At 39.0% G+C, this 25,394-nt stretch overlaps 2 protein-coding genes across 2 annotated transcripts; both read left to right on the top strand.

Annotated features, from left to right (window-relative positions):
- The first annotated feature begins 1,631 nt into the window (after nt 1-1,631).
- Nucleotides 1,632-19,674, top strand: LOC147496993 (putative carboxylesterase 16). Its single transcript, XM_086559787.1, has 2 exons — nt 1,632-2,577; nt 18,833-19,674. The coding sequence occupies exons 1-2, from the start codon at nt 1,853-1,855 to the stop codon at nt 19,368-19,370; spliced, it is 1,263 nt and encodes a 420-aa protein (XP_086415913.1). The 5' UTR covers nt 1,632-1,852; the 3' UTR covers nt 19,371-19,674.
- Nucleotides 19,675-20,886: 1,212 nt separating this feature from the next.
- Nucleotides 20,887-22,979, top strand: LOC147496992 (GRAS family protein RAD1-like). The gene has a single exon (XM_086559786.1). The coding sequence runs from the start codon at nt 21,124-21,126 to the stop codon at nt 22,699-22,701; it is 1,578 nt and encodes a 525-aa protein (XP_086415912.1). The 5' UTR covers nt 20,887-21,123; the 3' UTR covers nt 22,702-22,979.
- Nucleotides 22,980-25,394: the final 2,415 nt, after the last annotated feature.

The following is a 25,394-nucleotide window of genomic DNA, read 5'->3' as shown; positions in this document are numbered from 1 at the left end:
CACCCCACAAATCTCTTATACTATACCCAAACAACTGTTTGCATGCACAAAAGATATAAAACAACCATCCACCAAAATAGTAATATGTTGATTAGATGCCATAACCACTGAAACAGAGATGCCTCTCTTCCAAAAACCCCAGAGGTTACCAATCCTATTCAGAGAATCATTATGAATCAAGGTACTCTCAAAGCAATTCAAACCAAAAGTTTCAACCATGTGTACTTGTGCCCTAACTAGAGGCTCAGCCAAGCAAACAATATTCGGATTATGAGCCTTAATGAGTTCTCGCAGTCTATCTTTACCTTTATTTTTAACTACTCCCCTAATATTCGAAAAAAAAAAGTCCTCATTTAGAAATATGGATAGAGTTGTCCTACACCTTTGCTAGCTTGAGATCTAGTCCCATGCCTATGGGATGTAGAAGCTTCTAAGTGGTCCTTGTTATTCTTCTTTTCAGCTTTCTTCTTCTCATTTTTCTCAGTTACCTTAGTCATTGCATTACCTTGTACTACATGTGACACAGGTTCCTATTCTTCTGTCCCCAGTATAGTAAAGTTAATTATTACCAATCAGAATTGGAGTAGCTGGTCCTTGTGATACGCTATCTTGGGTAACACTACTAACAACTTGATCCTGCTCCAAGAGTTGAGTCCAGTACTCTCTCAACACTTCCACAACCATCTGTACTCTCAGATTGTGGAGGCATTGTGGCATGTAAAGGCAGTACACAAGTAATCCCAACTGCTGGCTGGCTTTCTATATGTACATGTTCTGCTCCCCGCTCTTCCTGCCGCATGACATGAACTTCACCTTGTGAGTCAGCTGCTTCTGCCACTATTTGTTGTGCTTCCATTTCATTTTCTGCCTTAGAGTCATCCTCTTCTTGTAAGCTCTAAGTCTCATTATTATTCACACCCAAAACAAAACCACTCATTTTGCCAAGGACTGCCCACACCCAAAACAAAAACCAAACGGATCCGTAGACCAAATGGGCACCACTTGAAAATTGAATAGGCACCACTCAAGCGATTTTTTTTTATATATATTTATAAAAAATTGTTTAAATTTTGATTATTTTGGTTTTATCTTACGTTCCATTGAATCAATGTGCCTTTTTAATGTTGACAAAATTCAAAATTTTAATCATTTTCCATAAAATTGAATGAATACGTATATTCAAATGTGTGATTGAATAATTTCATTAAAAATTTTGCTTTGATTTCAGCAGTAATAATGTAGATAAAATATTATGATTTTGATTCGTAAATTATATTACGAGACTTATTTGTTTTCATGTTGGGGTGCCTCCAAAGTTTGATAAATTTTATAATTCAATCAATTTTTTAAAAAAAAGAAAAACTTAAAATAAATAAATCAATGAGTATCTTCAATTAGTCATAAATTTTATAAATATTTCTTGTTTGATTTAAATTGTATTTTGACTATTAATAAATTATTTTAAAAGATTATTTTAGGTAAAATGAGTGGTGTCCATATTGAAAACCCAAAAATAAAAGAATTTCACATCCCTGCCGTGAAATACCCGCGATATCAATTTATCTACGCTGTCTAGAAATCTCGAAAAACATGACCATTCTGATATATTTGGTAAACTAGTCCACAGTCATAGTCACAGGTAGATCTGAATGTATATGTTCTGTCGTGTGTCTTTCTGGGCAAGTCCCTTTTTTCTGTTGTCTCCTGTTTCAGTCGTACTTGGTAGGATGTGTCATTAGATCTATCCTTATCTTTTTTTCCTTTTTTTTTTTTTTTTTTTTTTTTTTCCAAATGAATTCACCACCTTAAAAAAAAAAAAAAAAAAAATCCAAAGAGAGAAAAGAAAAAAGAAATGCCTAGTGTGGGTGTAAAACTCTACAGCGTATTCTTCAAATTCATGTTAAAACAAAGATTAAACAATCTAATCACCACCCAAACCAACAATAAAAAAGCATCGACGTCAGCAATATTCGGCGTAACATGTAGACCCGAGGAATCAATCATAGCTGCTAATCCAACATTTACAGAAGCAGATGGAGTGGCAACAAAAGATATTCATGTTGACCCATTTACGTCGTTAACAATCCGGATATTTTTACCCCAGTCGTCAATATCAGTTTCCCAAATAAATCCTAACGTAGGTGAGTATGGTGGGTACTCACCTTTTTTAGATGATCATAAAAAGTTAGTTAATAAAAAGTTACCAATCATTTTACAGTTTCACGGTGGAGGATTTGTTTTTGGGAGTAACGATACAGTTGCCAATGATTATTTTTGTAGAAGGATTGCTAAGTTATGTGATGTTATGGTTATTGCTGTTGGGTATAGACTTGCACCTGAGAATAGGTATCCGGCTGCGTTTGAGGATGGGGTTAAGGTTTTGAATTGGTTAGGGAAGCAAGCCAATTTGGCGGAGTGTAGTAAGTCTTCGTCGGTGGTTGGGAATAATAATAAAAGGAATAGTGGTGCTGGTAATGGTGGTGAGTCGAGGAAATTGGATGGGCATGGGCGGATAGCAGATGCTTTTGGTGCTTCTATGGTTGAGCCTTGGCTGGCTGCTCACGGGGATCCTTCCAGGTTACATTTTGTTCTCCTGTTTATTCTAATGTTGTGTTTTACGTGTAAATGACTAGTGATGATTTAGTTATTTATTGATACACAACACATTAGTTAACAGATGAATGAAATTTTACAAGATTTCTGAACATTGTATTAACTCAATTTCAATTTGGTGATAGTCATAGACCTGTTAAACGTTTGAACTAGAGAGCTTATAGAATAGTTGTGATTTTTGGTGGATTTGTGAATTAGTTGCAATGACATATATTAAGAATCTAAGTCTCTTGTAAATCACATTTATTAAAAAGATTGAAAGTTGTCTTGTTTTCCCACCAGAAACGTAGGTATGTAACTCAGTCCCTGCTTAATATGTTGAAAAAAGAAACATAATGACAAATATTGGTTTGCGAAGTGAAGAAAGTTGAGAAAGACTAGAGTTGAAACTCAGAAGTGTCGAGAACACTTGATATTCGCAACACAGATATAGTGCCTGTTGACTTATTAACAGTGGGAGGATTGGTGTCGGAGCTGAGTTGGTTGTAGGAAACTAGAGATTGACTGATAAAGTTACTCAAGGACTCTGACTTCAAAGCATAAGGTAATTTCTTTAGAAATGTATAGGTTGAGATATATAATTATCTAGAGCAAGCAAAGGATTCTTGCACAGTTACACAGGTGTGTGTTCGTGCAAGTGAAGGTGTTAATCTAAGAGTTTTTAGCTTTTCACCTTATAAATTGAGACTAAATTTTAAAGCGTAAGCACGTTGTTTCTTTTGTTTTGTTCTGTATGTTTGTTTTCAGCTTTTCCCACACTGTGACAAGATTGTTGTTGAGCATGTACATACCGCAGAGGTGTAACCCTCTAAAAGAATACTGATATCCCGCGTTTCTACAAAATTTAGTTTGACGTAAATCACCCATGTAAGAAAGACTTATATTAATGTCATTGTTGGTGGTATATGAACTAAGAGTATGTCTTTTTGGTCGATTGTAAAGGAAATTGAATGGTAATGGGTTTGTTTTGGATTTTAATGCGTGTTTGGGAGTTCGAAAAATGTTTTCAAAAGAATTCCAGTTGCAAGTAAAGGGTTGTTTTCTGTTTCCTACAAAACAATCAATGGGATTATGAATAGAATTGTCGGAATCGGAGAAAGAAAAAGCTGTTAAACAGGGTGTGTGATCAATTATCTTATTCTCCAACCAAATTCTCCTCATCTGCCACTTTCCTGGTTTCGTGGTTCGAAACCAGCATTTTCTACGTTTGCGTGTACTTTGAGTGTTCTTAGATGGTTTTTTTCTCCGTTCATTGTGGTAATTAAGTTCTGATTATCATCTTGAAATGTATAACCTGTGTCACCCCTCTTCCCCTTTTCTTTATTTCTTCCACGCTTGACTATTTATTATTGTTGTCCTTTGTTTGATTATCTTTCCTTTTCTTGATGTTTACTAGTAATAAGTTCATGCTTTCTGTTCTCTGTTAGGATGTTAAAGGAAGTTGAAAATAGGAAGAAAATGAGATGGTGATTTGGTAGTCTCGTGAGCATATTAATTAACTTGTGTCCTTTAGTGTGATAAGAAGTTTATACCTTATATGGGTAAAAGCGTACAACATAGTGTTCGCACAACAATTCCTAGGTGACAACCAAACACCGCCCCAATGGATTTTTTTTTATTCTGTAAATATGTTGCATATTTTATTTAATATTAATGATGATTAAATATTATTTACTCGTTATATTTTATAACCCCTTTTGAGCTTTTAACTTTGTAAAAGAAAATAGTTATTTATTTTGTAATTCATGTTACCATTTATGTTGTTTAATTATGTATTTTTATTAGAGGATTTATTTTGTCTTTTATATATATAAAGAGTTGTGCTCATTGTTAAGAGTAGAGTTTAGGGAAGCTCTTTCTTGTAGTTCTTTTCTATGTTTACGTAGTATGAGTTGAGGACAGTCCATTGCTTGAGTTCTTCAGATCTCTAGGAGCTGTAGTGTTGCCTTCCTAGAGTTGGAGCCGAAAGATATATCTTTTATCTCCTCATCAACCTTAGACCAAAAGAAGAGAACTCCCTCAATTGAGAAAATGACTTTCTCCATAAACTCTTTCACTTCTTCAAAATGCTACCCGTTCCTTTCCAACCAAATGCCCCACATAACTTCGGACTATATGTATCACGCATCAAATGCGAAGACCCTTTCAGTGAGTGGACGCTCGAGAACGAAGAAGATAATAACATCTTCACACAACCAGGACACACCCAGTAGAAGCGTGACAAGTGAATGAAACAGTTCTAGACTTGCCAAGATAAAGGACACCTAATGAGGATATGATTTATTGATGCACCATACGACAAACAAAGGGGACAAAAGTTAACAAACTGCTCCTTGTATTGTCTTTTCAAAAGGTTATCTATAGTTAAGATTCTGATGTGGAAGCACGCTAGGGACAAAAGTTAACAAGTTGATCCGTTAAAGCTTTAGATGGTTGCAAGATTACTATGACAAGTTGATTCGTTAATGCTGCAGATGGTTGCAATATTGACACAACCACAAAACCAAACCCCAAATCAAGTTTGTTGTGGGGCGAGGAGGGGGAAGATCTCAACGATGATGATTTTGAGAATGCTAAATATGGTCCTGTTAGAAGGAGAAGGGTGTTTCGTGAAAACCCTAGGGAAGAACGAGAATCTTGACGTTGGGAATCAGGATTTAAGATTGAAATTTCAGAGTTCCATGGAAGTGGACAGCCAGAGGAGTTACTTGATTGGATTAATACACTTCAGGAAATTTTGGATTTCAAGGAAGTTCCTGATGCTAAACGAGTTCAACTGGTGGCTCTACTCGTTTTTGTGGAGCGCCACCGTTTGGTGGCAACAGATCAAGCAAACATGTCTTCGACATGGTAAGCCTAAAATTGAATCTTGGAAATACTTAAGAAGCATATGCGCTCAGATTTTTTGCCTTTCAATTATTTGAGGGGTTTGTATCAACGCCTTCAAAATCTGCGACAAAGATCCAAAATAGTTGATGAATACTCCTAAGAGTTCTTTCAATTGGTCTCACAGAATGTGATGTATCTTTGTCGCGGAAGCAAGAACAATAGATACACAATGTATAAAGATACCCAAAACTAGGGTTTAATGAATAAAAACGAATTCTCTTAATTCAATAATAATCAAGTCTGAAAATCTTAAGGTTTACATCTGCTTATATAGAGAACTAGTTAACAAATCCTAATCATAATAGAACTTGGGAAACTAAAATAGAAGCTAGTCTAATTCTAATTAACTAAAGATTCAAAATAGAAGTAGAATAAAAGATAAACTCTAGTCAGCATTATTATGCATGTGTGCTCATGATAATCTATTAAGGCCCCTCGCATCAATCCCCCCACTTGAGAAGAGCTCGATCCTCGAGATTAAGTCCTTGTATTTACGGTAGAAAGTAGGATCCATGAGTTGAAATGTAGCATCGTAAAATCCAAGAATTTTTCGAGAATGGACGGTCACACCACTTCACCAAATAACGATCATAAGTAGTACCACGGCGAAGTCGTAGTAGTAGAAACATCAATGACAGTTTCAATCCGATCTGTAGCAGTAGCAGGAACAACACTATGATCTACAGGTAGGGGAATAGGTGGAATACTATTGCCAACAAAAGGAGTGAGGTCCGCTACATTATGAGTGCGAGATATACGCATCTCGGGAGGGAGGTCCAATTCATAAGCATTTTCTCCATGACGGGCGACAATGGGAAATGGGCCAAAACGTCGCATCATCAACTTGTGAGATGAAGGCCGACGTTCTTTTCTCAAATAAACCATCACCAAATCACCAACCTCGAAAGTCACCAAGCGCTTGTGTTTGTCTGCATTAGTCTTATACATGGCATAAGATTTCTCCAAACGCTTCTTGACATCCTCATGAATAAGGTGAATCCGGGAAGCAAATTCCTCTGCAGATGCACAAACGGGAACAGTCGATGGAATAAGAGCAAGATCAAGAACAGTAAGAGGAGTTATTCCAGTTACAATCATGAAAGGAGAAAGGCCTGTAGAACGGTTGACAGAGTTATTATAAGCAAACTCGCTTGTTTAGAACAAACTCCCAAGATTTGGGATTATCATCAATCAAACACCTCAATAGGTCACCCAAACTACGATTTACAACCTCGATTCGCCCATCATGCGTGGGTGGAAAGTCAGAGAAAATTGAGCTTACTCTTAAAAAGCTTCCATAATGTTTTCCAAAATAGCTAGTAAATTTGACATCTCTGTCCGAAGTGATAGTCTTGAGGTAAACCATGCAAACGAACAATCTCACGGAAGTATAAATGAGCAACCCAATGCGCGCATCGTAGTCGAGTCGCGAGGGGAATGAAATGAGCCATTTTTGAGAAACGATCCACAACCACAAAAATAGAATCCTTTCCGTGTGTAGAGCGTGGTAAACCCAACACAAAAATCCATGGAGACATCAACCCAAGGTTTGTCGGAATCGGAAGTGGAGTATACAAACCAAAGATTAGTGTGCTTACCTTTTCATTTCCGGCACACATAACATCGCCAATAAACCGGTTAATATCTCTACGATAGTAGGCCAAAAGTACTTCTCCCCTCGATAGAGGCAATGGTCTTTATGATCCCAAAGTGACCACTTAACCCCCAAAGATGCATTTCAATCATAATCGATCACGGAGGGAAGAAACGGGAATACAAAGTCGCGGAACCCCGAAATATGAAACCATCATGGAGAAAAAATTCACCAGATACGCCATGATGTACCAAATAGTCGGCATGAATAGGACCAAAATAGGCATCCTGAGCATATAAGTCGCGTAACTCATCAAAACCAAACAAAGAGGTACGGAGAGTAACCAAGAGATGTGAACGACGACTCAAAGCATCAGCAACTCGATTATCCTTTCCAAATGGCCCGTAAGTGGAAAGTATATTTCGCAAGAAAGAGTTCCACTTGATATGTCAAGTACTGACATCCTTCTGAGTATTAAGATAACGAAGAGCTTCATGGTCAGACTTTATGAGGAATTCACGATGAATAAGATAATGATGCCAATGTCGTACAGCTTGGACAACTGCATAGTACTCCAAGTCATATGTAGAATAATTCAATTTAGCACCAGTAAATTTCTCACTATAGAAAGCAACCGGCTTGCCATTTTGGCTCAAAACAACACCAATGCCGTACTTACAAGCATCACATGTTACCTCAAAGAGTTGAGTGAAATCTGGCAAAACTAGAACAGGAGCAGAAGTCATCTTCTTCTTAATCAAGTCAAATGCCTCATTAGCTTCAGGAGTCCATTTGAAAGATTTCTCACACGTCAAAGCAGTTAAAGGAGCCATAATACTGCTGAAATTATGAATGAACCTTCTATAGAAAGAAGCTAAACCATGAAAACTACTTAACCCGAAGTCATCGTAGAAGGAACAGGCCACTCAATAATAGCCTGAACTTTGGAATCATCAACACGAATACCATCGGCAGAAACCACGAAACCCAAAAATACCACAGAGTCAACCATGAAAGAACATTTCTTGAGTTGTAAATAAAGCTTCTCAGTACGCAAAACACCCAAAAGAATCTCAATATGCTTGATATGTTCGGACTTCGGAAGAATCAGAAATCAAAATATCATCAAAGTAGACAACACAAAATTTATTCGGATAAGGCTTCAAAACCCGAGTCATAAGACGATGAAGGTAGAAGGAGCATTAGAAAGACCAAAGGGCATGACCAACCACCACTCATATAAACCGCCTTTTGTTTTAAAAGGCGGTTTTCCATTCATCTCCAAGGCGGATACGAATGTGATGAAATCCAGATCGCAAATCAAGCTTGGAAAACACCTTAGCACCATGCAAGGAATCAAGCATATCCTCAAGGCGTGGAATGGGAAAACGATATTTCACAGTGATTTTGTTAATAGCCCTGCTATCAACACACATCCTCCAACTCCCATCTTTCTTAGGAGTAAGTAAAGGCGCACAAGGGGACATACTCTCTAACAAATCCCTTAGCTAATAACTCAGTAACTTGCCTCTGTAACTCGGCGTGTTCAGAAGGAGCCATGCGATAATGTGGTAAGTTAGGGAGGGGAGCTCCAGGAATAAGATCAATAGCATGTTGGATATCTCGTAAAGGGGGCAATCCTCCATTAGCGTGCTCGACAAACATCGAATATGAATCTAGCATTGGTTGTAACACGTGGTATAGTAGTAGGGTTTGCAAGAAATGACGCATAAGAGCAAGAAACATACCGCAATGACGTCCGCCCCCGCTAGAAAACCCGGTTTCACCGGGTGGGCGTGGTGAAGGTGGGCGAAATGGAGTCGATGGTGCCAAAACAATTTTCTCGCCACTAGAAGTGAAAGTATAAGTGTTCTCACGCCCATTATGAATAACAAGGAGATCATAATTGCCGGGGGCGACCAAGTAACAAGTGGCATCGTCCATGGGTGCAAATGAAACACCAAACATCATCCTTGTATTTAGGACCAATGGAGAACGAAACTAGACAACGACGAAAGTAACCTTGATCGTGGCACCATCCCGTAACCAAGAAATAGTGTAAGGTTCGGGATGTGGCTCATCCTCGAAGTTTCAACTTGTCCACCATATCTTTAGAAACAATATTATCAATTGGAACCGGCCAATGATAACATTACATAACATGCCATTCGAAGTGCAGCGAGTACGGAAGATATTATGACGAAGCCATGACGTAGGATCATGCTTAACAACTGGAGTAATTAAAGAACGACGAACAATCAATTGGGGACAACCAGAATCTGCATAAGTTAAAAAGTCATCAATCTCAGTGACGTCTTCTTCCGGATGGTTGAGATTTTCTTCATCCTGTGTTAAACCCACGCGCTTGCGTTTAGGACAGTCACTACGAACATGTCCAATTTCCTTACACTCATAGCATGTGATTGGACCCACTCTGGTAGGAGGAGGTTTGGATGACGAAGGAACATGGGTAGAAGTGGCACTAGCAGTAGCTGAAGGGGATGAGCGAAGCAGATCTTCAGCTTTGAGAGCATATTTAATAGCATCGGACATATCATAAACATCTTTGAAAGCTAATGCCTCTCGAAGTGGTTTTCGCAACCCATTCAAATAACGCCCAATTTTTTTGATCGACATGATTCGCACAAATCAGCCCGCGTGTGCACAACAAAAGAAACTCCTCAAGATACCCGACCACACTTTGAAGCCGTTGTTTCAAGTTTTGGAGGCGCATGAATAAATCCCTTTCATAGTCATGAGGAATAAATTCTTTTTCAACTCTACATCTTATCCCATGTAGTAATTATTATTGTAACCCAATTTAGCACGAGTCAATTGAAGTTCATCCCACCAAACAAGTGCATAGCCCGTTAATTTAGTCGCAACTAATTTAACACACTTGGGATCCTCAAAATTTTATAATCAAAAACTTTTTCAATCTTATTTAACCAGTCGACAAAAGCATCAGGCTGTAATTTTCCATTAAATTCAGGCATGTCTAATTTAATATCACCCATCTGATTCTTCTCCAAAATACGCAATAAACGATTAATATCAAAATTACCTGAGGGGTGCTGAAAATTTCGATGTCGTGGATTTCGCCGATTTCTCCCATTGCGACGAGGTGGTGATGGACTAGATGAGGAGTCTGAAGGATCAGGTGGATCAAAATCAGGAGCAATACGGTGGGGCTGTCGTCGATTTCGTCGTGGAGAACTTGGTGGTGAAGCTCGTCGGCCACGGTTAATGGTAGCATCCTGGTGGTGTCTCAAATTCTGGTGGGCGTGACCATGAGGATTGGGCCTGAAAGCACGTTGTGGTCGGCCGTGGGCCTGGTCTGGATAAGCCCGCAGTTGGTTATAAGGTGCAAAATTAGAACCTGGTCCAGTGCTAGTAGCATACTGGGCTTGGTCAGTAGAAGCCCAATTTGGGGTTTCAATCTCACCTAACGACATAGAAAGAAAAGGCCTTCTTCCCCCCGAACTAGCTGTGGAAGACGATCTGCCTTTGGAGCAAAAAGCTTGATCTGTGAGGTAAGCTTGCTGATTTTCTTGGCGACCTCCTTGATTGGCGCTGATGGTGGTGGTTGTCAACTTGATTTGGAGGAACCAAATTCGAATTTGGCGGTGGTGAGTTCTTAGATCTTCTCTCTCTCCTTCAAAATCAAGATTTTTGTTGTTGTAAGTGCTGTGATTTCTCTCTCTAACTCCGTGGGTGTGGTAGGAGTTTGAATTCCACCTAATTGGAGATGGTGGGTTCGATATGCTGCGATTGTGGGGGTCTGCAGCAGCCACCCATTGAGCAATACGTTCGTATTGCTAGAAATTGGGGTGAATGTGGTCTAGAAGGTCGCGTGGGCTACGTTGGCGAGGTGCTGGAGGGTCACGCATACATCGACAGCGAACTGGAACTATGCAAACTGTGACCACTAGGGGCATCGTCTTCATCCCTTGGCACGAGTTGTTCTTCAACAGTTGCGTATGCGTCGATAATCAGGTACGAAGTTCGCGACAACATCTCCTTAATCTCTCGCAATTCCATCTTGCTACCTTGTAGTGCTTCTTCTACACGATGTAGTCGTGTATTTACTGCTGGTGGTCGTCCGCGTCCTCTTCGTTGAGTGGCCATGACAAGCAAACCAGGAAAAAAACCTAAAAATCTGATACCAATTTGATGTATCTTTGTCGCGGAAGCAAGAACAATAGATACACAATGTATAAAGATACCCAAAACTAGGGTTTAATGAATAAAAACGAATTCTCTTAATTCAATAATAATCAAGTCTGAAAATCTTAAGGTTTACATCTGCTTATATAGAGAACTAGTTAACAAATCCTAATCATAATAGAACTTGGGAAACTAAAATAGAAGCTAGTCTAATTCTAATTAACTAAGGATTCAAAATAGAAGTAGAATAAAAGATAAACTCTAGCTGTAGCATTATGCATGTGCTGTGCTCATGATAATCTATTGCGTCCTCGCATCAGAATGATTTGGCAGAAACACATGATCGGATGGTTTCCAAATATGTTAGTGGTTTGCGTCAACCTTTCCAAGATCCTTCGAACCTGCTTATGCTTTACTCTGTTACAGTAGCACATCAGAAAGCAGACTATTGAGAGGCAGTTAAACAGAATGAGTGGCAATAATCAGTGGGCTAGTAGTTCTGGAGGAAATCAAGACAGTTGAAAAGGACTGTTGACGTTGACGATACACAAGTTGACTATTATGGTGACTTTGACAGTGAACCGGTCTTTGATACTAATGAAGATGAATTGGTAGAAGTGGAATATGTTTCAGGTGATCAAAGGGCAGACTTTGGTGATACGGTGTTCCTGTTTTACTCCAAAAGATGCCAAAGGAGATTGTTGGCTTTGTAACAATACTTCTCAGTCTACATGTACCGTAGGAGGTAAAGTATGTCACATGGTGATTGATTATTTGATTCTAGTAGTTGTGAGAATGTGCTTTCAGAGAAAGCAGTTCTAAAGTTGAAGTTGGAGACCACTGCACATCCCAAAATTTATGCTCTGACATGGCTAAAAAAAGGAACCAAAGTAATTGTTTCTAAATGTTGCCTGGTTATTTTTTTATTGGGTCCAAATGCAAAGAAAAAGTGTGGTGTGATGTTGTCGCCATGGTCGCCTGTCCTCTTTTGCTTCGTAGTCCTTGGCAGTTTGATAGAGATGTTGCCCATAGTGGAAAGAAGAATACTTACAATTTTATGTGGAGTATTTCTATTGGTGCCTGCAAAAAATGTTACACCTAAACCAGCTAAGGGAGAGGGTTCTAATCTATTCTTTATGAGACAATTTGAGACTGAAATGCAAGAATCTTGGATGGTTTATTTGTTGTTTGGTGTTTCAATACTGGTGCTTATCCTGGTATCCATAACTTGCACAACCTTTGGTTGAAGAATTCCAGGATGTGTTTCTACAGGATGGGCTCCCTCCTTTACGTGCTATTCAGCATCAAATTGACTTGGTTCCTGATTCTAATCTTCCTAATTGACCACATTATCACATGAGTCCACTGGAATATGAAGAGCTTCGTTGTCAAGTTGAGGAGGGTCTTTTACCTAAAGGCTTTATTCGAGCAAGCCTCAGCCCTTGTGCAGTACCTTGATATTTTTTAGGAAATCAACATGCTTTGGTGTAGGTTGTGTAAATCCGCAAGCTTTAAGTTCTTCCCTACATCACTAATCCAGTTTTTCCGTGAAAGCTCTTGTGCTCGCAATACCAAGGTCAGATAGAACATTATAAATACTTAGATCTCAAGCAGTGTTGTGCGCTGTTTGAGGTAGCTAAAAGCTTCTGATCGAGGTAGTTCTTTGGGAATTCCATTAATATGAAAATTAGGAGCTTTTTAATGGTCATTGGGCGCGCTAGTTCAGAGGATCAATCACCTAGACTGCCACACTACTACAAGCTAATTCCAATCGGATGCTTCTTCTGGACCTCTGACAGCTCAACCAAACCACGTGAGCTCAAACAAAATGGAGTGGGCCTGCCCCCTCCCCATATGATAGTGTGAGGCTGTATGCTGGAAATGGAGTGCAATAAAATAGGCCAAATCTCCTCCCAGTCTCTACTAACCAAAATTCAATCCAGTTTAAACTTTAGATGATATAGGGTTTTCCTGCCTAATAGACCATGTACATTTGCCTCCCAAAAGAGGGAGATCCAAGAGCTCATTTGTCATCACAAAATCTAAAAAAATTCTCATTTGAGGAGAAATATGACACCCTCCTTTTTTCTCGTGTGAAAATTTAATAACAATGAAGTCGCCTACCACACACCAAGGACCACCCACTGTAAATTTATACACCATCCATTTCATTTCAGAAAGGAAAAGTCAGCCTTCTTTGAGGGACCATAAACAATCCTAATCACACCATAGAAATCCTCCTCCCCCTACACCTTGAATCTACACACAATGGAACCTGAGAAGGATCTCACTATGTTCACTAAACCTGCACCCTTTTATCCAAAATTCCAAATGTCACACACACACCCACAAGAGCCAAAACAAAGTAGCTCAATTCCCCTTAGCGCTTAAAGCAAAAAGTTGAAGGTTGGTCTCTTCTCTTTTTTGGCCAAACCCCTAGGAGCAACACCCCATTTAATCTGAGGTACTTTTTCTTAATTTGGAAATTTCGGTTCCTTTGGATTCTAATATGAGGAGGCAAGATCGGCGTGGTGGGAAAGACAGGTACAGACTCAGAAATCAGGTTCATTGACATCGAAGGAAGAAGGAAGGGAAGATTGACTTGGTGGAGGAGCAAGTGTGTAGATGGAAGGGCTAATCTAGAAGAGGGAAGACCCAAGTGTCGGGGTTGGAATAGATAAAAGAGCAATAAAGAGAGTGTAGGCACGTGAAAGTCTTGATGATAAGGGTCAGAGAAGTGTTGGCATCCCAGGCTTAATTTGAATTCAGATAGTGAGTGGGGTCTATGTCAACTTCTTAATTTTTGGAAGGATTATAACATTAGTGGGAGTTATGGGGTTGGGTAGGGGACAATGTCAGGTACCTAATCCAAATAAGGGATGCGGGTTGAGCAGTAGATTGACAGTTTTAACATTATTATCCTCCCCCACAATAAAGTGAACAAATGTAGGTCAAGGAGACACAAACTACGAACTTTGGTCTTTACATGATAGCCAAATAATCAATGTTTTGTGAGGCTGAAGAACTCCATCCTTCATAGTAGAATCCCTCATAAACTTACGACTTCCCAATCAGGTTAGGACAACCATCATTTGTTTTAGGAACAAACTGCCTACAACAATCTCACAATGGTTTACAGAAGTAGAGGGGACAAAGAAATAGGTTGAGAGGGTAGTTAAATCGAGGCAGAACGTCTGCAACATTGTTTAAGTCCGTGCTATCAAAGGCGCCGCCTTGGCGCTGCTTGGGCGGGTGCTTTGGCAGGGTTTTCACACCAATGCCCGCCTGCTTCAAAGTCAGCCCATGACCTGCCCAGCAGCAGTGAGGCCGCCTAGGCAGGATCCTTTGGCAAGACAGGGCGGTTTATTAGGCGGGAAAGGCATTTCAAACTATAAGCAACTTAAAAAAATAAAAGCCCAATAGAAAACTTCCAAAATAGCCCAAAACCGTTGAGCCAAAAAAGAAACCCACATTTTAATAAAAACTCTCGAACTTCTATTCAATTCTAAAAATGATTAATCACTATGTAATTTGAATGACACTTCTACACTTGTAGTGTTTAAATGTTTATGAAATATAATTTATTATTAAGAGAATATATTCACAAAAGTAAATAAACTGCATGAAGTATATTTTTTGAGATGTAGACATGTATATGCTAATGTAAAAACATAGGTTTCGTATGTTGATTGGTCAACTGCGCTGCGTAGGCGGCCAGGGTGGGTTGAAATTGGTCTACTACCCCACTTCCGCCTGCATAGGCTTAAGTGCACTCTTAGTTGTCAAACTTTAACAAAGGGCTCAATATTATGAATCCCAATCTGATGTGAAATGGGGCACTGAAGGTGGAGTGCAAACATTTGCCTCCCCACAGTAGCTAAGAGTTAAAAGAATAAATCTTTGTGTCCCACCCATGACGAGAAAAGAGATAACAATAGGGTGACAAAATATTGGTTCCCCAGCCCTACAGTGTGAGATCCTCCCATATATTTAGTCACACCGAGAATTTAGGTTCAGCTAAGAGAAAAATCTCTCATACAATCAAATTCTCTGCAAAATAACTGCAAAATAAAGTATGGAAATGTAGTTTTCAACTAATCCAATCTATTTCGATTCACATAGCCAAATAATCAATGTTCTGTAATGTTGAAGAACTCTATCCTCCAAAGTAGAAATCTACATTAACCATTCGATGTCTTCCACACTAGGATAGCTGATGGAGGTTCCACTAAGGATAGTATGTAAGTCTACTCTGGGTTTGAATTCCAATTGTTAACCACCCAAAACTTGAATTGGTTCCATAAGTCGAATTGTTGAAGGTGTTAGAATCTTTAGAGCCTTTTCCTTCAAGAACTGAGTGAGGTTTGTCTTCAGCAAAAGAATATTAATAGACTTATGTAGCGCATTACATATAAAACCAATGTTTTATATTTGTCAAAGTAGAAGTCATATATACTATAACCTCCTAACTACGCAGATTTGGATAAAAAAACTCATGATTAATGAACCTGTAAAAAATGAAAAAAAAAAGGAAGAGAAAATAATAGAATCAAATGTATGATTATGTATCATTTAGATTAGGAATTAAGAATCAAACCTGTTGAAAATGGTGTTGTTTGCATCGATGAAGAACTGTGATTCGAGAAAGAGAGGGAGAGACAACAGACAGTGGAGAAGGGAGTTGAAAGGTTGAGTAGAAAACTAATTTAGAGAAGGGAGTTTGTATGGAGTGATATGGGGAAGAATGTTTGACATAGAAAAATGCATATGGGGAGGAGTATTTGCTGACTGGATGAAATCAGTCTGTTTATTGCACAAGTTATTATAATTCCCTTAAATGCCCAGTGCCAACATTGAAAAATATAGTTATCTCTCCCCTTTAGATAAACATATGGCTTTTCACCTTGCCGAGTGTAGTAGAAATCATGTTTATCAACTTGTTCCAAATGTCTTTACGATTTTCTTTTGGCACTCAAAGACAATCCCAGGTAGGTGGTAGGGAAGGAATCCACACCACATTCCAAGTAATTAGCTCCATTTTTGCTAAATTGATGTGCAAGCTAGAGAACATCTAAAACCAAATAAGTGGAAGCTTTAGATTATTGGCATTTTCCATGGAGGCACTAAGTATAAGAGGGCTTCCCGAAATTGGAGAGGAGGAAGTCAATTATCTGTTGGGAAGCTTTGATCCCATGTAGGAGGCTCTCATCCAACGGGTTAGTTAGTTTTCTTGCTAAGGACTTTGGAAATTATATTGAACATCACTATCGAGAGAAAGTGAGTGTTACTCTGTTTTAGACCTCTAAAGAAGTATGAGAAGTGAGTCGAGAGATGAAAACTGCATTTTCACTATGAGGTCCGCGTCCAAGACAAACTCGAGGAATTGTAAAGCTATGTGATTGAATACTTTCATCATGTTCCAAACATAACATATTGAAGTAAAGAATACAACAATGAATTTTATGATGCAAAGAGAAAAAGAAAATACAATAATCTTTGCAATATTAGCTGCATTAGTCCAAGGCTTCAAAGCATGTCACTCCCCCGGAAGCTGAAGCTTTTTAATGTCAAATAAGGCTTACAAAGCGTTTTTGTAGAGCTTCAAGGGTTTTTGGAGTCCCCTTCCAAGTTGAGTTCTTGGACGGAAAAGCCTCCAAAAACATTGAGTGGAAGATTTAAGATGATTAACTTGTTGGCAAGGGATGTAGTGGGAAGGATCAAATATGAAGACATTGATGACACTCTAATACCTTAGAATTGTTGTGGATAAGATGGAGTAGGTATATTGTAGATACCAATTGAAAGATAAAAAATTATTGGTGTGTAGAATATAGTTAGGTTATAAGCAGTAGAGCTGCTGCCAGGTTTCTTGAGTAACAAATGATACACAATTGTTTTGTGATTTTGTTGCCATATTGAATCAAGTTAAGAATACACCACCCCCCCCCCCTACTTTTCTTTCCCTGTTTTTTCTCAGCCTTTTCTTATACACGTTAGAACATCTTCAATGATACCCTATAGTCCTACGTGTTGAGTGGGCCGCTCAAATTTTCCACACCAACCCATGCTCTATATCAAGTGGACAACTCACCACACTCCATTTTGGGGGTCAAATATAGAGTTTGATTTGCTTTATCAAGTGACACTCCATACTAGCTGCCCATGCTGCCCTAATTTGTCACATGTGCAAACAACCAATTTTATTACTTTTGTATCACTACACTCCATTTTAGGGGTCAAATATGGAATAAAGATGTGGGGTGTTGGCAAGTTGAGAGTGGTCAAAATATTTTAGCATAAGTGTCCAATGGGTCTATAAGATAAGTTTCATTATAAAAACAATAATATAGAGTGTGTGGGTTGGTGTGGATAATTTTCAAGACTTCAATTAATATCATTTTTTAACTTGATGACATCACCTTAGACTCTAAATGAAGTGTATGCATTGAAGATGCTCTTATTGATTGTTTGGAACTCTGAAATTTGTTGATTATTGGTTAGTGCAGCTCCTGCTTCTATTAACCTTGTCCTCCCTGCTCATGTGTGGGATTCTAAAAAATTTATTGTTTGGGGAAGTGTGTGATACTTCATTATAGATTATGGATCTTCCTCTCACCAGTAGTTTGCTACCCATTTTAGATCCCGTGCACATTCTCTTCCTCTCCTTATAGAATGGTCTTAGATTGTTCCAAGTTATGTATGTGACATTTTAGGGGATGGAGCTTTTTCCGTTAAGCTCTTAGAGCATTTCCTATGTTGTCTTGTGAGTTTAGAGTTGAAGCATAAGAATTTTATTTTAACGGTCAAGTGCTCATGACATGCCTTTCTTATGGTGGAGAGCTTCAGAACTGGGAAGTCCTATTTCAGTTTTTGTTATTGGATAAAACGGTAGTAGATTTCTTCCAGATGAAGTTTTTTATTGTTTTTCTGTCAAGATATAATTTTGGAACCTAATTCCAAAATCTATGTCGAATTTAGGGTTCAACAACCTTGTTCCTCGCGAATAACACGGACTCTCACACAAGAATTTACAAAGAGAATACCTTTCTCTATAACCCAAACTTTATTATTCATCCACTCTAACTATGTCCAATGGCCTACAACTCAATTTATAACTTTCTACAACTTTGAGAATAGAAGCCTACTCCAAAAACAATTCTAATTGAAATAGAAACATGAAATTCGTAATAACAAATACCCTAAAAAATAGAAAAAGCCAAAAACACTCTAAAACACCAAGACTCAATTTCTAAAAATCCCTTAAAATACTAATATTGATATAACTAATTTCAGGATCCTCTTTGCTCCTACTTTGAGTCATGGACTCATTGGTGCATTATTTTATTTTTTGTCATTTTGTGGTTTTGCTGATTAATAAAGGTTTCCAACTGTCGAAAAATGATTTTCTTGCTATAGCTCGTGTATCCTTTTGTGAAAGATTTTCCTTTTCCTTGCAGAGGTAATTTATAGTTAGTAGCAACATTGTCATTGTCATTAATAATTTATAATTTGTTATAATGATTTTAGCAATCGACGTAATTGTGACATGGTATGATGTCATTGAAACAGATGTGTTCTTCTTGGAGTTAGCTGCGGTGCGACCATTGCAGACTATGTGGCACGTAAGGCCGTAGAGGCAGGCAAGCTTCTTGATCCTGTCAAAGTTGTGGCTCAGGTCCTGATGTATCCCTTCTTCATCGGGAGTGTCCCTACACATTCAGAGATCAGGCTTGCAAATTCTTACTTCTATGACAAGGGAATGTGTGTACTCGCATTGAAGCTCTTCCTACCTGAGGACGATTTTAGTCTGGACCATCCAGCTGCAAACCCCCTCATTCCTAGGAGTGAACCACCTCTGAAGTGCATGCCACCAACACTTACAGTGGTGGCAGAGCATGACTGGATGCGAGATCGGGCAATCGCATACTCAGAGGAGCTACGTAAGGTAAACGTTGATGCACCTGTCCTTGAATACAAGGATGCTGTGCACGAGTTTGCAACCCTTGACATGCTCCTCAAGACCCCACAGGCCCAGGCTTGTGCCGAAGACATAGCGATCTGGGTAAAGAAGTATATTTCACTTCGTGGCCATGAGTTCTCATACTGAGCGGGCATACCCTTCGGTCAGAAACAGTAGCAGCAAAAGCATCAATATCGCTGCCTGTTATAGTAAGAGACAGTGCCTAGCTTTACAGCTTTGCTGTCTTACGAGAGTCAGTTTTGTTCAAGTATCTTTTTGTATGATGTAAATTTAGCCTTAATTAGGATTTATTCATTTGTAAGAGACACGTTTCAACATTGGGATATTCCCAATTCCCATTATCATATTTGTTGATGTACTTCTCAGCTCTGAAAATTGTGTTACTTATGTCATTTAGATAATTTAACAAGATGCATACCATGGTTTCTTTTCTTGGAGAATTTCCTATATCTGCGTTGGTTATATATTGGTAATGTTTTGGAAGATCCCTACCATGTATAATTTTGTAACTGTATGTGATATTGTGTTGGTTGGCTGATAGCTACATGTCCAGCTTATTCAACAAAAACCGACAATTGATTATTTTATTTAGTTGCCGATGAGAAACAATGTTCTAATAGCGACTAGTGGGACCAAAAAGTTGTATCAGGAAGTTGTAACACCATATTATATACCACTCTGATCGCATCGAAAGTATCCGCAAGGCGTTTGTGTTCCATGCTATACCAATCTGCGTAAGTTGATAGCAATATAATATCAATATTTAGTTGGCTGAAGAACCTGTCAACAAAGCATAATTCAAGGTCTCCATACTAAATAAAGTAGACATTTATATTCTCCTGTTTCTTCATTACCTTTCGAGTTTGCCTGTGATATAGGTTACGAAAGCCGGCACTACGGAAAGGATGACTGAATAAAGATTATGCCTCCAATTCTGGTTTAACACTGCTGCAACGTTATAAACTTGGTAGGCATGAATGCATGATGCAGCCTGGCGTCAAATAACATTCCATAGGGCCATGTCAACAGATTTTTTCAATCCAAGTATGGACTTAAACACTTCATTTTAGAGATTCAATCTTACTGATTCTTGGAAAGCGCTTAATTGGAAAAATAGAATGAAAATAAATGGATTCACTTTCAGAGAACCCACATAGATCAAGTATGATGTAGACTAGCTTCCTCTAATGAGGATTTTACTCGTTCCAGGTGTAACGGTCTTTCAGCCTAGACCACCAGCCTACGACCTACGAAGAGGTGAGACCTGACGGAACACAAGGTAAGTAGCCATTAGTTAGCTACTCTTTTTTTTTAGAGGCTATTGCTTATTACCACCCAAGCAACTAGGTGTTGAACAAATTAAAACTCCCAGACCTCCTGGTAAAACAACCTGGGCCATGACCAGCCGAGCTGTTGGATAACTGTACACATGGTTAGGGACTCTAGATACTGCTACAGTGGGTACTGAGTTTCCATTCATCTACTGTACATGTAAGTATAACTCTATTTAATAAGTGGTGATCGCCTATGTTGGACAGTTATTAGAAAGAAAGAGGGACAAACTATGAGCTCCAAAAGACTTGGAATCTTGTGAAGTCGATGGGTAATCACGTATCCTCTGATTGCTCTATGCTTTTCCTTGCTTCTATGATTCTGAAAAAGGAAACAAAGTCTAAACCCATTATTTTTTGTTTTCAAATTTAATATTTGCAATGAAACCTCGTGGAAATCACCCTTGTAAAAAGCCCTGAAGACTTGTTAAGTTATTTATATAAATTTTCATACATGGCGTGTGGGCGGCTAGAGCTGCATTGCATATCTTTAGAAAAAAGAGGGACAGTCCGTAGTCCGTAGTCCGCAGTCCACCAGAGTTCTTAACATGGCTCATAGTATTTGCATTTCAAATGAAATGTACCATGACGAGAAGATTGAGGACGTAAGGGGTCTTGATCTTAGTCTTTCAGCCATGGCTTTCTACCCCTTCCCTTCTTGGTCCACATTGGAGAACAGTGTCTCCACATGGTTTCTCCCTTCCTCTGATGACTCAAGGAACCATAAGAGGTTCAAGCCAACACTGAGCTCTGACGAATCGATTGGAAATAGTAGTAGTTCTTATAGTGGTGGAAGCAATAGTAGTCTTTATAGTACTGGAAACTGCCTCAGCCGCACAGAGAGTACTAATAATCTTAATAGCTTGCCAAAGCTCCAGTTCAGGGATCACATATGGACTTATACACAGAGGTTCCTGGCAGCTGAGGCGGTGGAAGAGGCAGCAGCATCTATGATTGGAGGGGATGGGGATAGGATCGACGAAGGGAGTGGAGATGGGATGAGGTTGGTGCAATTACTTGTTTCATGTGCTGAGGCTGTGGCCTGTCGTGACAGGTCCCATGCCTCCACACTATTGTCTGAACTGCGGGCTAATGCTTTGGTCTTCGGAACTTCATTCCAGCGTGTTGCATCTTGTTTTGTTCAAGGCCTTGCTGACCGCCTCGCACTTGTTCAGCCTCTGGGGGCAGTTGGAGTTGTAGCTCCAACAATGAATTTTATGGCTGTTGCTTCAGAGAAAAAGGAAGAAGCACTATGCCTTGTTTACGATGTTTGCCCCCATATTCAGTTTGGTCACTTTGTGGCCAACACATCAATATTGGAAGCCTTTGAGGGAGAGAGTTTGGTTCATGTGGTAGACTTGGGAATGACAATGGGTCTACCACATGGCCACCAATGGCGCATGCTGATCAACAGCCTCGCCAGTCGCGCAGGTCAACTGTCACGTCGTCTACGCATTACTGGTGTTGGTCACTGTGGCAACCAACTCCAAGCAATTGGTGATGAGCTACAGACTTATGCGCAAAGCCTTGGAATCAATTTTGAGTTCTTAGCAGTGGAGAGCAACTTGGAGAACCTGAAGCCTGAGGACTTCAAGCTTATTGAGGGTGAAGTTCTCGTTGTCAATAGCATCCTACAATTGCATTGCGTTGTGAAAGAGAGTCGTGGAGCTTTAAATTCAGTACTACAGATAATTCATGAACTCTCACCGAAGGTTCTAGTTCTAGTAGAGCAGGACTCGAGCCATAATGGACCTTTCTTTTTAGGAAGGTTTATGGAAGCGTTGCACTACTATTCTGCTATTTTTGACTCACTCGATGCTATGTTACCCAAGTATGACACCAGACGTGCTAAAATTGAACAGTTTTACTTTGCGGAGGAGATAAAAAACATTGTGAGCTGTGAAGGGCCAGCAAGGGTAGAGCGCCACGAAAGGGTTGATCAGTGGCGCAGAAGGATGAGCCGCGCTGGATTTCAGCCCATACCAATTAAAATGCTGGCACAGGCCAAGCAGTGGCTGGGAAAGGTTAAGGTATGCGAAGGATATACAATGGTGGAAGAAAAGGGTTGCTTGGTTCTCGGTTGGAAATCAAAGCCCATCGTGGCTGCTTCTTGTTGGAAATGTTAATCAAGAGCTACCTAATCAGCAGTTCAACGCGTAGTCTTGAAATAATTATGCTACAAATGAGGTCCTGAATCAGTATGAGTTCCATCATGCAATGAAATTGTTACCATATGCATGATTTTCAATAATAGTCTCATGTGCTACTACTATGTGGTAGCACACGATCTTCAGTGACAACATAACTGAATAAGGAGACAAATAAAAATGTGGTAGTAACTGTTCAGCTGTTGTTTTGGTTGTACAGATGAAATAAAAAGGAAGCGTATTATTGCTTTGGTGTGTGGATCAAGTCCCTAACAATCATGTACATACGACGCATTCTTTTAATTGTTCAAGGACCAAAAATTCTTTTATTTGTTCAAGGACCAAAATATTGAAAACAAAAAAACTATTTTCAAATTGTTGTAGTTATGTCATGAAGAAACATAAGAAAAAAAGAATAAAAATAAAACGCTGAAAAATTCAATAGATTGAGCTGTTTAAATATGATTATGATAGCCGTCCAAACACTGCAACTTCAAGCATAGATTGAGCCATTGAGGTAATATTCAGCAAAATCCGACTTTATTGGTGTTCGTTTATATAGACTATAGAACTACACAACAGACAGTCGATTGATAGCTAGGGAAATATAACAAAGACTTGTTTGAACAAAGTCCCTCAACTCAGCTCCCATCAGCACTTAGCAGCTTCAAGAAGCACATCCTCCTCATTGCACCTTCGCTTTATGCTCCCCCTCATATTCGTTAGCCCTCATATTCGTTAGCCTATTCCGGTCCTCATAAGTGCCTTCGCTTTATGCTTGTAGTAAATAATGGAGAGTTAAAGAGATGACACACAAAATGTATAGTGGTTCGGAACCATTGCGGCTTCCTACGTCTACTAGAGAAGAAAGGTGTTTATTGCTTGATAGTTTTCTAGAGTTTATTACAGATATTTATATATGCACAATCATCTGTAGCTGTTTCTAAAAAGGTGGAGTCTCACTTATAGAAACTGTTGTGGATAAACTAAAAATGCGGAAACAACATTATCCACTACAAATAGATTAACCCTACACAAAGATTGATCTTTCTCTCTAGACAAGATTTCAACACCCTCCAAGTAATATCCCATCACTTCTCAATATCAATTAAACAAGCATATAAAGTAAAACAATTAATATAAAAGAGAACACATCACAAGACAAAGATATATCGTGGTTCGGCAATTTGCCTATGTCCACACTACGAGTTCCAAGCTTTACTAGATGTTCAGAGTAACCGATTACAAGAGCTCTCAATTCACTCACAAAAAATGAACACTCAACTCACTAAGAATTGCTCTCTTACAATCTCTTTTTCTTGATTTTGGTTAAGTTAAGTTTTTATAGAAAAAACTTATATTTATACTGTTTCCGAAAATAGTCGAAGTCGTCTTGAAATCTGATTGGGCGGCAGGCGCATATTGGCTAGGCAAAGTCGAAGTCTTGGCGCCTAACAACCTAATCGTTTGCAAAAAGAGAAGCGCGGGCGCGCGCCTTACACGAGAGAAAGAAAAAAAACTCTTTTTTTCTCTACATTCTCTACCTCGGTGAGGTTTTAACACATAAAACCGAGCCGAACACATCCAGCAAGAAGTAGTAGTCTCCGGAACTCATAGCCAACTTCCCCGAAGGGCCATGCCCACAAAGGGCTCTTTCAAACATGTAGGATTTGGAGCAAGTCCAAACAGTGTTGGAACTTAACTCCGATGACAACCTTTGTCAGCATATCAGTAGGATTGTTATGGGTGTCCACTTTCTCAAGTGCTACATCACCATCCTCAACGACATCCCGTATAAAGTAATAACATACATCAATATGCTTGGTTCGAGCATGATGAACCTGGTTCTTCGCCAAATGAATAGCACTTTGACTATCACAATACAAAGCAACACTGTTCTGCTCAATACCCATATAATCCAGAAGACCTCGAAGCCATAGTGTCTCTTTCACTGCCTCTGCCACTGCCATATACTCTGCCTCGTTTTTTCCATATTTTCCTAATTTTATTGTAAAAAGACTGATTTTCCCGTATAAAACAAATCTCCCTCAAGTTGCCACAATTAAAACTAAAACTAAAAAATGTGTGGGCAAGCTTGTTTTTATAGAAATCAGTAACTCAAAAATGTGTGGGCAAGCTTGTTGGTTCTACAACATCAAATCAGCTATGGACTACTTTAGAGAAAAGGTTCTCTTAAGTTTCAAGGTTTCACATTCATCAACTCAAGATAAGACTACAATCCATTACTAAAGGCAATTCTACAATGTCAGAGTATCTTCAAAGATTCAAAGAAGCAGTTGATAATTTGAATGTTGTTGGAAGTGTTGTTAATGAAGAAGCTGTGTTGATCTATGTCTTGAAAGTGCATATTTACCTGTTGATTATAAGTCTTTCTGCACATCCATACGAGTTCGATCTGAAGAAATTTCTATTGATGAGTTACACGACCTTCTCTTAAGTGAAGAGTTAAACTTGGAAGAAAGCAGAAGTATTGTTACAAACTCAGAGAATGTAACTCAAGCATTTCAAGCATCAAGGAGTACAAATGGTTCAAATAGTTACTCTCAGAACAATCTAGGTGGAAACTCTTATAGAGGAAGAGGAAGGTTCAATGGAAGCGGCAGTACTAGTTCTTATAACAACAATAACAAAAACAATGCTTATTCACAATC

This window comes from Coptis chinensis, chromosome 5 (genome assembly GCF_015680905.1).
Source record: "Coptis chinensis isolate HL-2020 chromosome 5, ASM1568090v1, whole genome shotgun sequence".
Lineage (NCBI taxonomy): Eukaryota > Viridiplantae > Streptophyta > Magnoliopsida > Ranunculales > Ranunculaceae > Coptis > Coptis chinensis.
The sequence above is the reverse complement of the archived record's forward strand: the minus strand, read 5'-3'. Positions and strand labels throughout refer to the sequence as shown.